Source organism: Antrostomus carolinensis, unplaced genomic scaffold (genome assembly GCF_000700745.2).
Source record: "Antrostomus carolinensis isolate BGI_N321 unplaced genomic scaffold, ASM70074v2 scaffold939, whole genome shotgun sequence".
Lineage (NCBI taxonomy): Eukaryota > Metazoa > Chordata > Aves > Caprimulgiformes > Caprimulgidae > Antrostomus > Antrostomus carolinensis.
In genome coordinates this window covers 16,668-29,643 of record NW_010340395.1, presented here as the reverse complement: position 1 = coordinate 29,643, position 12,976 = coordinate 16,668, and the positions used below count along the sequence as shown (strand labels likewise).

The window sequence follows — 12,976 nt, the reverse complement described above, 5'->3', positions numbered from 1 at the left end:
CTTTTGATGCCATGTGCTATTCTGCTCTTGCTGGCTCTTTTAATGTTTCTGCAGATTCTTAGGAGGCACGAGCCATAGAATCATAGAATCGTTTGATTGGAAAAGACCTTTGAGATCATTGAGTCCAACCTGTCCACTACTAAACCATATTTCTGAGCACCTCATCCACCCATCTTTTAAATACCTCCAGGGATGGTAACTTCATCACTTCCCTAGGTAGCCCATTCCAGTGCCTGAGAACCCTTTCAGTGAAGAAATTTTTCCTGATATCCAATCTGAACCTCCCTTGGCACAACTTGAGACCATTTCCTCTTTGTCCTGTCACTTGCTCCTTGGTTGAACAGACCCACCCACACCTCTTTCCACCCTCCTTTCAGAGACTTGGACAGAGCCAGAAGGTCTCCCCTCAGCCTCCTTTTCTCCAGGCTCAACAACCCCAGTTCTCTCAGCCGCTCCTCATAAGACTCATAAGCTCCCTGGATGTAGAGCTTCTCTGTCATTCCCAGCTGCCACAGTGGTGAAGCCTCTCCTTACTGTTTATTTCTATTCACTATCCTCCAGGCTGCTTGGAGGGAATCTCTTGCACAGATCTTTCTCCTTCATCCTGTATGCCAGTCAGCAGGTTTCCCTGGCTCTGGGAGCAAAACATTGTAGGCAACCAAGTGGAATTTCACAAGATATGGTTTCACAATGGTTCATACCTTTACCATTGGGTTAATGAAGAGACCTCTACTGATGGACCTAGAATATGCATGTGCACAAACATGTAGGCACATATTTCTCCTACATGTGCATTCACACCCACACACATGAACACATGTCATTGAGAAAGCTATAAAGTAAAAGGATGCTGTATGGAATGAGAGCAGAGTCTCTGCCTTTGCCTACAGGTGAGGACAAGGTGGAGCCACTGGTGTGTAAGCTGGACTCAGAATGGAGGCACCAGCCAGCTGATCATTCTCACAGTGTGCGCTGTACTACATGAAGTTCCTGAAGGGGAAACAGCTTTTCACCTTTGTACCTCTGCTTTTTATCTTTTAAAATTGCTAGGACTGCTAGTCCCGAAAAGAAACAGGAGATAGAAAAAACAGCTGTGGAGGAGGAGACAAAGGAGGAGAAAATTGAGCTGAAATCGATCACTGCTGATGGAGAATCCCCACCTGCTACCAAGGTAAGGTCTACTGCTGGCCAGCACTCTCTGTGCAGTGATGGTATGAACAGCTTGTGTTTCTGAGGGAGTGAAAACCCTCTGCCTTGTCTGATAAAGGCTTTGCCTTTTCTCTTTCCATCTCTGTCAGATCAACATGGATGATTATCAGCCCAATGAAAACGAAGAAAAGAGCCCATATCCCACAACAGAAGCGCCAGGTATATATCATCTTCCTCACATCCCTGATTCAACAAAGAGAAGCTCCAGTTGCTAGTGCATATAAAGCCAAATTGAGGTAGCAGGTATGCTGAACGTGTAATGCTTTCATGGTGGGACAGGATGATGCCACTTACCTGTGTTTGCACAGGTGTGGACTTGGTCCTTTGCAGTCCCTATCCTGATTAGTCGTATATACAAATATCTGTACAAATCTCTGCATATGAAAATATACATATGAGTTTGTTTTCAGTCTATTTTTTCAGTGTTCAGGGGAGACCCACAACAGATGCCCATGAAAGGCAAAAATGCTTGAATACCTTTTTGCATATTTTTTTTTAAATCAAAACGACAGTGTGGCTTATTAATGTAATTGTAAAGGCATAAGCTCTCAGCCTAGAATTTGAAGGAAAAAAACAAGTTAGAGCATTAGTTAGGCTCGTTTTCGAGTCGGTTGGAACTAATCAACTTCATCCTCAGATACTTAAAAGATTGATTGAAGAAAGCTCAGAATGTAGAGCAGTTTTTCTTCAAGAGATCCTGAAGGCTAATGGGGGGTGGGGTTGGAGCAGAAGAATTATAAGCTAGTCAGTTCAACTTCCATTCTTGGAAAAGTGCTGGAACAAATGATTAAACAAACTATATGACTGCAAGATAAGGAGATGACTAGCAGCCAACACAGATTTGCCAAGAACAAATCATGTCAAACCACCCTTATTTTCTTCTAAAAGGGGATGACAAGACTTGCAGACAGGAGAAAAGAAATAGATGTCATTCTTTGGCTTTGCTAAGGCTTCTGACTGTCTTTTATAACATTCTCATAAATCAGCTAGAAAAACATAGTCTAGAAGACTGGGAGAGAAATTGGTCAGACCCTTTATGCGAAGAGTAGTGATGACCCAAGGACCTGTCCAGAATTCAGTTCAGTTCATTCTTAATGACCTGAATGATGGAAGAGGAAGTATGCTTATTACATTTGCAGATGACATGAAGCTAGGAAGGACAGAAAAGTTGGAGGGCAGCATTAGAATTCAAAGAGCATATGAGGAACTGGATAAATGGTCTAAATAATATTGACAGTGCCAGGCTCGACGTATAGATAGGAATAAACAACTCACAAATAAAGGATCTTAGGTGATAGCTAGTTAGGTAACAGTCCTCGAGGAAAGAATCTGAATCTTGTGATCACAAGCTCAACAGGTGCCAACATTTTCCTATCTATCTTTCAAAAGGCAAGCAAGTAGTGAGATTTACCAACAGTGAGAAGATGACCCTTTAGTCCACTTGTGGATTTCTTCTAACTGGCCATTGGAAGCTAACCAGAGCAAAATAATTGTTTTATTCTGTTCACCATTGATAAGACCTCAGCTGGGATATTGTATCTGATTTTGGGTGCTCTGCTTAGGAGAAGTGGGGCTGAATTGGAAGGAGTGTAGAAAAGCATAGTGAAAACAATGCTAGTAGGGAGCAAGAACTAAGACTGAAAGAATTGTGGTCGTTTGAGCTATAGAAGGCAGGAGAAATATCTTCAAATGCATAAAAGCCTGTTACAGGTAGGAGGGGAATTATCTCCATTATGAAGAAGTAACAGATTTAAGAGTCACGCCAGGGCAGAATTTTTTAATGTTTAGACTAGAGTAGATTGTGAAGATGGTTGTGGAAGCCCAGCATCACTGAATGTTGTTAAGGACAGGTTAGAAAAATATCTGCCAGAAAAAGCTTTGATATAATAATTAATTGATCCTGGCTTTGCAGAGGCATGAACCAGAGAGCCTTGTGTGATCCTTTCCTTCTCTGCCCTTCTGCATTTCTGTGATTATGTGACAAGCTGTAATAGGTGATAAAACACATTCTCTTCTATTCCATGATTCCTAACAAATGTCTGATAACAGGTTGATGTGATAGGGTGAAAAAAAAAAAAAAAGACACAATAGTTCATTTTAAATAGATGGACAAGGATTTCAGACAACCAAAAATGAAAGCTGTCCATTGCATTTGATTTTCAGTACAAAATATCCCTGCTTTTACTATACTTGTATCCATCCATATTTATAACCCATTTATCAGGAATAGAGTGTGGTTCCAACACCATGCAATACTGCTTTAATATTGCCTGGGGCAGATCCATCTAGCTTTAATCTTCCCAGCACCTCTGTAGGCACAGGCACTTACTGGACACCCATCCCCAATTGCTAAGGGGTTGTGGGGGGAGTCTGTAGTCAGAAGCACAAATTAGAACAGCTTGGTACGGTTCTGTTTCCGTTTCTCAGCTAGATTGGATTTGGAGATCATTTGGTGATCAATTTTTTTTGTTTTCAGGTGAAGGTACAGCCACCTGTATAGCAAATTTAATCTCACTGGTAATAGAACTGTGTTTCAGACACCTTCTGTGGACAGCTTAGAAATAGTCATATGTGTGAACTACGTGACAAAAAGTACATCTACAGTTTGTGTCATGAGTGTTTTATCTGCAGCCACACATAGGATTAGAGTGAAGAAAATGAAGTAAAAAATGTGAATGCCTGCCTTGGGCTGCCAGTCTCTGGCTTGGCATACTTTTGAACAGAACCTAAAATTTGAATGGATGATCAGGTTTTCATCTGTCTCCTAAAGTATTAGAGATGCAAAGGGACAGCATCTCAGTTACCGTTTGCCATTTCCAAATGAGCCTGTTCCCTGAATTGCTTATCAGGTCTTTGTGAAGGATGAAATTAATTTTTCTCTTTTCCAGTCCTCTGAAATTCTTAACTTTTTGCTGAAAATGATCTGTAAGAGCTCACAAAAGTACCTGACCACTTCTTTCAGAGTTCATGGATGTCAACCTTAAGGCTCAGATGCAGTAAAGTTTTGTAAATCCCTTATTAGATCAGATTTACCATATTGATCTATTCTATTCTGCTGTATAAAGCTCAGAAAAACCAAGGTGCTCTCCGGAGCTGATGTTGCATGTCATATCTGCCTTGTGTAGTCAATTCTGGGGAACAAGCTTCCAAGGCTTTCCCCAGCATTAGCAAGCAAGAATTTCCCAATCCCCACAAGTACCCCTGTCCAGTTCTCTTGTAGCCATCTGACCAGTCCAGAATCCTTCTGATTACAGATCAGTCCAGCTGTGCTACAGGAGAAGCTGTGCAGCCAAACACAGCCCATCTGGGAACACACCTTTTCTTGCCCACTTGCATGTGGCTCCATTTCAGCTGTGCTCTGAGTGAAGCATTCTGTTGCTTCTCAGATGCAGTCAGCTGGTTTTACCTATTTTCTGTTTATGATTTAAGCTGTTAAAGCCGGTGACCTTTCCATGACTGTGGAATGTACCATTCCATCCTCTGAAAACATCCTTCACCCTAACCCAGTGTTCAGAAACAATTTGAAATGATCACTTCATTTGTTTTTCTTTTATTCTTTCAGCCTAGATCGCTCAATCTGTTATTTGTTTCCACTGCCTCAACTAGTTTGCTCAATAACATCTTCTGAATCTATTTGCTGCACAGTGCTGCTCTTAACCCCCAGAATAGTCTGTGTACTTGCAGCTCATCAGATCACCTATCCCCTTTGTTGGAGGGACTAGTTCTTCCAGAGATCTGTGTACACTAGAAGGATTATTATGATGACATGTTTATTATAAGAAGACAGGGAGCTAGTCTTGTAGTCTACTACAGAAACAGACAAAGAATTCAGAATGTCAGATGAAGGTAAAAGCTTGGGATGATTCATGGGAGCTTGAAGCAAAGCAGTGTCCTTAAACAAGAGTTCTGGTCTTTGTACAGTAAAAAAAAAAATGTATCTTCAGATCTTCATCATCACGTTTCTCACTGGTGCTGTGCTGAGGCTAATTGTGTGAGGTTCAACAAAACCAAGTGCTGGGTCCTGCATTTCAGATGCAACAACCCCATGCAACGCTCCAGGCTTGGGGCAGGGTGGCTGGAGAGCTGCACAATGGAAAGAGACTTGGGGCCGCAGGTCGACAGCAGCTGAACATGCTGCAGAGTGCCCAGGTGGCCAAGAAGGCCAATGGCATCCCGGCCTGGATCAGCACCAGTGTGGCCAGGAGGACCAGGGAAGTTCTCTTCCCCCTGCACTGGGCACTGGTGAGGCCACAGCTCGAGTGCTGGGTTCAGTGTTGGGCCCCCTGACTCCAAGAAGGACATGGAGGTGCTGGAGCGTGTCCAGAGAAGGGCAACGGAGCTGGGGAAGGGTCTGGAGCACAAGTGTGCTGAGTTCCCTTGTGGCTGAGGGAACTGGGGGTGTTGAGCCTGGAGAAAAGGAGGCTGAGGGGAGACCTTCTCCCTCTCTCCAGCTCCCTGAAAGGAGGGTGTAGAGAGATGGGGGTCAGTCTCTTCTCCCAGGTAACTAGTAATAGGATGAGAGGAAATGGCTTCAGTTTGTGCCAGAAAAGGTTCAGGTTGGATATTAGGAAAAAATTATTCTCCAAAAGAATGGTCAGACATTGGAACAGGCTGGCAAGGGAAGTGGTGAAGTCGCCATCCCTGGAGGTGTTCAAGAAACTTGTAGATGTAGCACTCAGGGACATGGGTTAGTGGGCATGGTGGTGATGAGTTGACAGTTGGACTGGATGATCTTAGAGGTCTTTTCCAACCTTAATTATTCTGTGATTCTGTGTGTGCTTTTGGCTTTACAACCAAAGGACATCATCATTCTAATGTCAAGGTGACAGTCCCGGATTTGAATGTCCTTGAACTTTAGGAGAATTCAAACCTAGATCTGAACTTGACAGCTCTGAGTCCTGTTTCTTTATGATTTCCTGGCAAGCTTGACTAGAAGGGTCACTTTTTAAACACGAAGTACCTTAGATGTAGATAACAGTCAAAGAACAAGTGTTGGATTGCAGCTGATGTGCTGCCCTGCCCATCTCTGAAACCATGTTGGCCTTTGCTTCTACAGATGCTGGCAACTGTGCAACATACTGTTTCTATAGGCAGGTGGATAGCTTAGGTAGTGACCCGAGCTGAGGCTGTAATCATGTGATTCTTTGCATATTTGGACCTCAGTGTTTCCTTTCTTCTGTGTCCTAGACCATACTTTAAATGAAAAATATTTAGAAAGTTATTCTTTACCTACGGCTGAGGAACTGAACATGTTTTCCAGTCTGAAGGTATGTGGTTGCCAGAATCACTAATACATTTCTTGCTGTATGGCAGACACAAGAAAAAGAGGAGAGGAACAGTGTTCTTTATCATCTTTGGGGGTTGGAACTAGATGATCTTGAAGGTCCTTTCCAACCCAAGCTATTTGATGATTCATGGGGCTGATCCTTCTGCTAAGAGTCCATTCTCTTGAGGCGTTGTTCTATACCTATTTAAAAGTGGGGTTTTTTAAGCATTCCTCTGAGTAAAAGAAAAAAGAATGATCTAAGAGGGAGGGCACAGAACAGGGACTCAGAATACTAGTCTTTTTAAGTAAGTCTCAAGTATCCTGTGTGATCATGGGCATCAGTATTCTGGACTGTTAAAGAAGAAGCAGAATTGGCTTACCTTGCTCATTGTCAGTTCACTCTGAAACCTGTAGATAAAAGGTGCAAGTGCTAAGTATTGTAATATTATATAAATATGGGCATTGACATTAACACCGATTTTACAAGTACTATGTACAGAAAGTACTCCTGAGAGAATGCTTCTTTAAATAATAAAGCCTATATAGAGAGTATTATAAAGGATATTACAACATAAAATTGAGCTGTTAAAAAATAGACCAGCTTAGAAAGTACAAACTCTATGTACCACCTCAAATATTTCTGCAAAAATCCATCAAGTGAATTTGAGCTGAACTCCTGCTACTAGAAATGTAAAGAAAGAATCCTATTTGCATGTAATAATGGCATGCATTGAAAAGGCCACTTTTCTCCTGTCTCTGACATCTAGATTAGGATCTGTGCTGATTCATCTCTTCTTCCTGATGTGTCCATTACCAGATCAAGCACAGTACCTGAAGTAACAGAACAGGCTCTTCCTGGAATTTATCTCATTTTTAAGGACTCAAGATAAATCTTTTAACTAGAGTTTCCTCCTTTGCATTGGCTGGAAGATGAATCAGTTGCATCTACTACACCTGTCAGGCTCCTTTCTTGAAATATTTTTGCCTGTCTCACTGATTGAGAGGATTGGGATTAAAATAGCAAAATCCTATCGTATCATTTGCAAAACAGCACCTGACTTCAGCAGGTAGAAGAAATCCTTAGAGGTGGAAGGTTCTCTTTCACATACCACTTAGCACCCATCTCTGCATCATTTTTTTTCCTTGAGGGTGCTCACTGATCTGCACCATGCCTGGAGATCTGCTCCATAGGCATCAGGTTCAACAGTCTCAGCCTTGTTCCCAACTTTTCAGTCTTCCCTCCACTAAATTATGGAAGGGGACAATTTTAAGAATTTTTAATGGGTGTGAGTCAAAGCACCCATGCTTCATGTTTGCTCTGGGGTGTACGTGCACTCATCCAGACACAATCCCAGATGTGGCAGTAGCTCCACGGAGAGACTTACAAAAAAAGAGCAAAACAGATCTTGATAAACCAGAGGAATGGTCTGAAGAAAATAAGATGCAGCTCAATAACGATGAGGTCCAAGTGCCACTCTTGGGAATAGTCTGCAGCACAAATGCAGGGGGAGGAGTGACAGGCTAGGCAGCCGTTCTGTGGTAAACAATCTGCTTTGTGCAGATCAGAAACTAATAATGGCAAATTAATGCCAGAGAGTAATGAAAAGAAGCGCCCATGAAGGACATTTAAACAGAAAGGTAGTATTCTAAGATGTAAGAAGTAATTCAGCTCTCCTCTGCACCAGTAAAACCTCAACTGCAGGTTAATCCTGCAGATAATCTGGAGGAAAGTAGCAAGAATGAGCAGAGCCCTAGGGAACACAGCACCTCAGGAAAGGCTGTTGCTGTTTTGCTCTAGGAACCAGAAATCCTTGCAGAGGCATAATAATGGTCCTCGAGTAGGTAAAAGCCTTCTGCAAGAGGAAAGGAATTCTCTGTTTTCTGTGTCCATGGAAAATAAGAAAACAGACAATGGATTTAGACCATAGCCAGGAAGAGTCAAGTCAGTCATTAGGAGAAGCTTTTTTTTTGCAGAAGGGACATTGAAGCATCCGAGGAGACACTTGTGAGGATGTTGTGGTTAATTGTTTTTTAGAGAGACTAGATCGATGTCTGCCAGGGTGAGCACTGGGCAATGGGTGCTGCCTTGGAGAAAGGAAGTGGACAAGGAACCTCAGGCTTTCATTGTCCTGTTTCAATGATTCTTAGTTTTACCTCTAGTTAGGAGAGAGATAAATGCCCCAGCACTCCAGAACGGGTTGTATTTTGCATTAAAAGATAAAAATGCTTCTTGCAGCAGAGGAAGATGAGGAAGAACCAGAGATGCCTGTTGGCCCTCGACCTCGCCCGATGTCTGAGCTGCACCTCAAGGAAAAGGCTGTACCCATGCCTGATGCCAGTGCTTTTTTCATCTTCAGTCCTAACAACAGGTATTTAAGAGAAATAAAATACCTTAGCTGGAAGAAGGAGGTGCAGAGCAGGTACCCCTTTCGCCTTGAGCCCCAAAGTTTATGTGGTGCAGAGATCCCTTCCAGCAGCTCATACCAGAGACCTCCTTTTATCATTCTCTCCTTTTAAAGCCCTGGCATGAAATCCTCATGAAAGCACAACTGTAGGGAGCCCTCTGGCAATATTCAGCGGGAGCTTATGGCACCTGCAAGGCTAATAGAAAACACAAATTAGGAAAGCTTGGGAAATAAGGGGCTTGGAGGCAAGTCATTAAATGGAACTTCTCAACATATTCAGGTCCAAATTGCAAGCAAACCATCAGGCAGTAAATCAAGCATGAGGTAGGAGCTTCCTGTCCAAAGGGTTGCTCAAAATTCACTCCCAGTAGGGAGTTCATGTGTCTTTGCTCATTCCTATGTGTCAAGAACGAGCGTACAAGAAAAGAGAGGAGGAGGATGAGAGTCCCTAGCTCTGAGGGGAGGCTCAGAAGAATAATTCTTCTCTCCCACTGTTTCCTTGGGCTCTTGTAATGTGACCAATACTGTGAGCTGAGGGGACACAGGGGAATATATCTGAGGGTGCAGAAATGAGCTCACTGCCCAGTGGTCTGTGTAGTACCGTGTATCCCAACCTCTCCCTTGGGGACTTGACCTCCAAACACAGCCCCAAAGTAAAGCAGCACTATAAAAGCACAGCTGAATTCAGGGCCAGTCTTCCCACAGCAGAGCTGTGCCACTCCTCCTTGGTTATGTGCAACAGGGAGGGACTGATGATGATTGGGACTCATGGACTCTAATGCCAGCTTTGCCACCCACCCACTGTCGCTTGTTGAAGAAGTAAATTAACCTCTGCAATCATCTGTAAAATTGCTATAATAGGGGCTTGGAGGCTTAACAGCCAAAAGTAGAGCTAAATAGATTAATGAAGTGCCTCTAGAATTATGCGTAGGACTGTTAGGAGGTTTAACTCCTTGTATCCTGATACCAGTATATGGAAGGTGTTGTAATGGTCTCCAGTAAGCATGCTGCTGGGAGACTGCTACTTCTTGCTAGTTTCCCACTAAGAGCACCAAGCACTTCATATTCAGGTGATGTTTAGCAGATGCTCTGCATGACATGATGTCCTCCCAGCAGCCCTTTGCAAATGCCAACCAGCTCTATATCCATTTGGACAGGTCTGTGCCCTGTTAGCAAAGTAGATCCCCCATAGCTCCTGCTCAGTGACACTCCAGCCCCAGCTCAGAAAGACATTGGCCAGCCCAGAGCCCATTTCTGCTGCTTTGTCCTCTAAATGAATGAGGAACGGTTCTGTGAATGAAAGCAAGGGATATAATTTGGGGGTTGGCAGGTTTCAGACCACATCTAAATCACAAAAGGCTCTGTCCGGAGGGAATGACTGTTCTCCATTCAAACACAACAAGCATGAGTCCTGCAGGCAGCCAACCCCTCCATGAGCATCACTGCATGATGTGGAGAGCCAAGGCTGCCCAGCACCCAGCAGGGCTGAGCACAGCTGCCTGGACCCATGGTTCTCCTTGCTGTTGGGGCAGAGGGAAGCTCCTCCAGGGCCTGTCCTGCTGGCAAAAGAGGAGGGGGGAATGTTTCCCAGGTCTTGTTGTTCTCTGAGAGATAAAGTTCTGCCTCTCCTCTCTCTTGCAGGTTTCGTGTCCACTGCCATCGCATCGTTAATGATAACATTTTCACCAACCTGATCCTATTTTTCATCCTGCTCAGCAGCATCTCCCTGGCAGCTGAGGATCCCGTCCGACACCTCTCCTTTAGGAACCAAGTATGCTTCCTATCCTCCTTCCCTCACCCTTTATTAAAAGTGTGGTACAAGCAGCTCGTGAGTTAAAGCTGAAAGGACTTGGTAGTGACTCTTTTCCCTGATTTGTGCCTTTCGTAGGCTGCGTGTGAAATCATCAGGTTTTGCAGGGAACGTGAATCAGCGCAGAATTTGGCCTCTAGTTTGTTTCAGAAGCGTGTGTAAAGGAAGGAGGGACAGGAGGCTGAAGCAAAATTGTTGTTTCCAGGTTTAAGGCATTAGAAATGGTCTGTAGAAACATTGATTTGGATACAGATAATTTTAATTTGGGGGTTTTGGAGGTTACCTTTGGAACATTTGCTCTCCTGCCACATGCTTTCTTTCAAACAAAAAAAGCCCAGGGCCTGATTTTCACTTTGTTCACACTGGTGTAAATCAGGAGTAACATTTCTGAGTTTGATGCAGTCACTCTGAGGGAAATTGGTGTCATCAAGGTTAGAATCAGGCTATTTGAACACAAGCTGCAAAGCCATTATTAAATTTGAGATAATCCTCCGAAAATATGCTGTGCTCCTCACCAGCCTGGGGGAAGGAGAGGAAGGCAATCAGCATGGAGATACATTCTCACCTTCTTTCCTGACCATTCTTATTAGCCTTTTGAAAAGTTCAGTGCTCCCTTAACTTGGCCAGTAGCTGTTTCTATTAATCAGGATTCATTGCAGAAACCAGAAGAGTCATCAGTTGTACAGGAGACTCCTGATCTCTGGTGTCTGCAGTGGCATTTTGGTGCCTTCATGTTGGAAGAGTTTGTTAGGTTTTAAAGAGTGGGACAGATTTTTTTGTTGTTGTTTAATAATAAAACCTTAATTTAAGGTTCAGTGTTCTACCTGTTCTACCTCTCTGAAATACTGTGGCCTTAGCATGCATTTAAAAGCATATATGCATGTGGAGAAGGTGTTAATGGAGGTTTATTCCTGAGCTTATCTCAAAGCTGCTTTGCATTTTGTCCTGAAGGAGGGTACTAAATAATAGGGTCAAACCTGTGCCACCAATGACCCACTTGTGAACAGCTGAGCGTGCCCACCATGCAGGGATAAATGTATGTCAATATATATTAGTGCTGCAGCATGATGTCAGCTGGCGTATGGGCTTCTGACATGCCACAAAAGCTGCATCAGAATCTGTAGGAGAGAGACTTAAATGAGGGGGAAAAAAGTAATCAAAGCTGATTGTCCTGGATAAAAGAGCTGACAGTTTGGGTCAAAATATTGTCTTGTGTATTTGAAGCCGCTCATGTTGCATGAAAATGTGTGTTTAATTTTTGCAGGTACAGGTGTTTAAAATGTATGATACAAGGGGACACTGACAAGATGTTTGGGTTGCAAATATGGTCTGCCTTTACATTTTGACAGTAGAAGAGTAAGATTATGTCCTGCCCTGCGCCCACGCAGAGGCCTGGGAAGGAAAGAAAGAAAGAAATCAAGCTGAAAGCAAACTAACTGCCTCTGCCTTCACTGTGGGGCAGCATAATCGGGCATTAACCTGTGCACAAGGACTCATGCAGACTAGTGCTGCTATCGACACAAACTGTCCCAGAGCAGAAGACAGGAACAGAGAGAATGTCCTCCAGCAAGGGCTAACGAAGAGGCTTGGACACTGCTTCTCTCCCTGGGGGAGCTAGTGCCTGTGTCTTTCTTGTGTCACACAGGGCTCAGGCAGCAAGGTTTGGAAGTGCCTCCCCAGTTTGATCAAACAACCTTTAAAGCCCCGTGCAAGTCCTAAGACTTTGCGCTCACAATCTGCTCCCGTTTGTACCTTGGCATGATGCTCATTTATTTTAATATATTCTAGAGTAAATTCACATTTAGATAATAATAAATACGCCTGCTGATAAATGGTGCTGCCTGCGTAGGTGGAGCAGTGGTCATTTTCATTAGACATGATTTCATCTATAGGGGACGTCTTTGCTAGCTGTAGATTTGGGGCCAGATTCACCAGTATGCTCTAGCTGCTTTGCAATGCTCTAGTGATATAAAGCAGCTGCAGGTACAGCTTAATCATCTATTTTAATCAAGTTTATGGCTGCTTTATGTTGGTGGAGTCATGCAGAGCAGCCTAGAGTACCTATGAATCTGGCCCATTGATTATAAAATTATTCCATTGATATAATAACCAAATGTCAGGACCTACAAGGCAGCAATGTAAGGAGACATTTCCAGTTATAATGTGTGTAAATTAATATAGGATGCAATTGAGATCTGTCCATCCTTGAAATGGCCCTCTTTTAATTCTCTAAATTGCAAAAACTGATAGAGCCCAAGACGGCCTTGAAGACGTGAGAACAATTTG

General features: G+C 43.3%; 1 protein-coding gene across 1 annotated transcript in view; it reads left to right on the top strand.

Moving 5' to 3' along the window:
- Positions 1-12,976, top strand: part of LOC104531274 (voltage-dependent L-type calcium channel subunit alpha-1C) — a gene marked incomplete at its 3' end in the record, with an annotated part of 53,512 nt that overhangs the window by 24,201 nt on the left and 16,335 nt on the right. The window contains exons 10-13 of the mRNA XM_010176119.1: positions 1,051-1,171; positions 1,299-1,368; positions 8,712-8,844; positions 10,522-10,651. Coding sequence (XP_010174421.1) covers positions 1,051-1,171; positions 1,299-1,368; positions 8,712-8,844; positions 10,522-10,651 — 454 coding nt within the window. The remainder of the gene's footprint in view (positions 1-1,050; positions 1,172-1,298; positions 1,369-8,711; positions 8,845-10,521; positions 10,652-12,976) is intronic.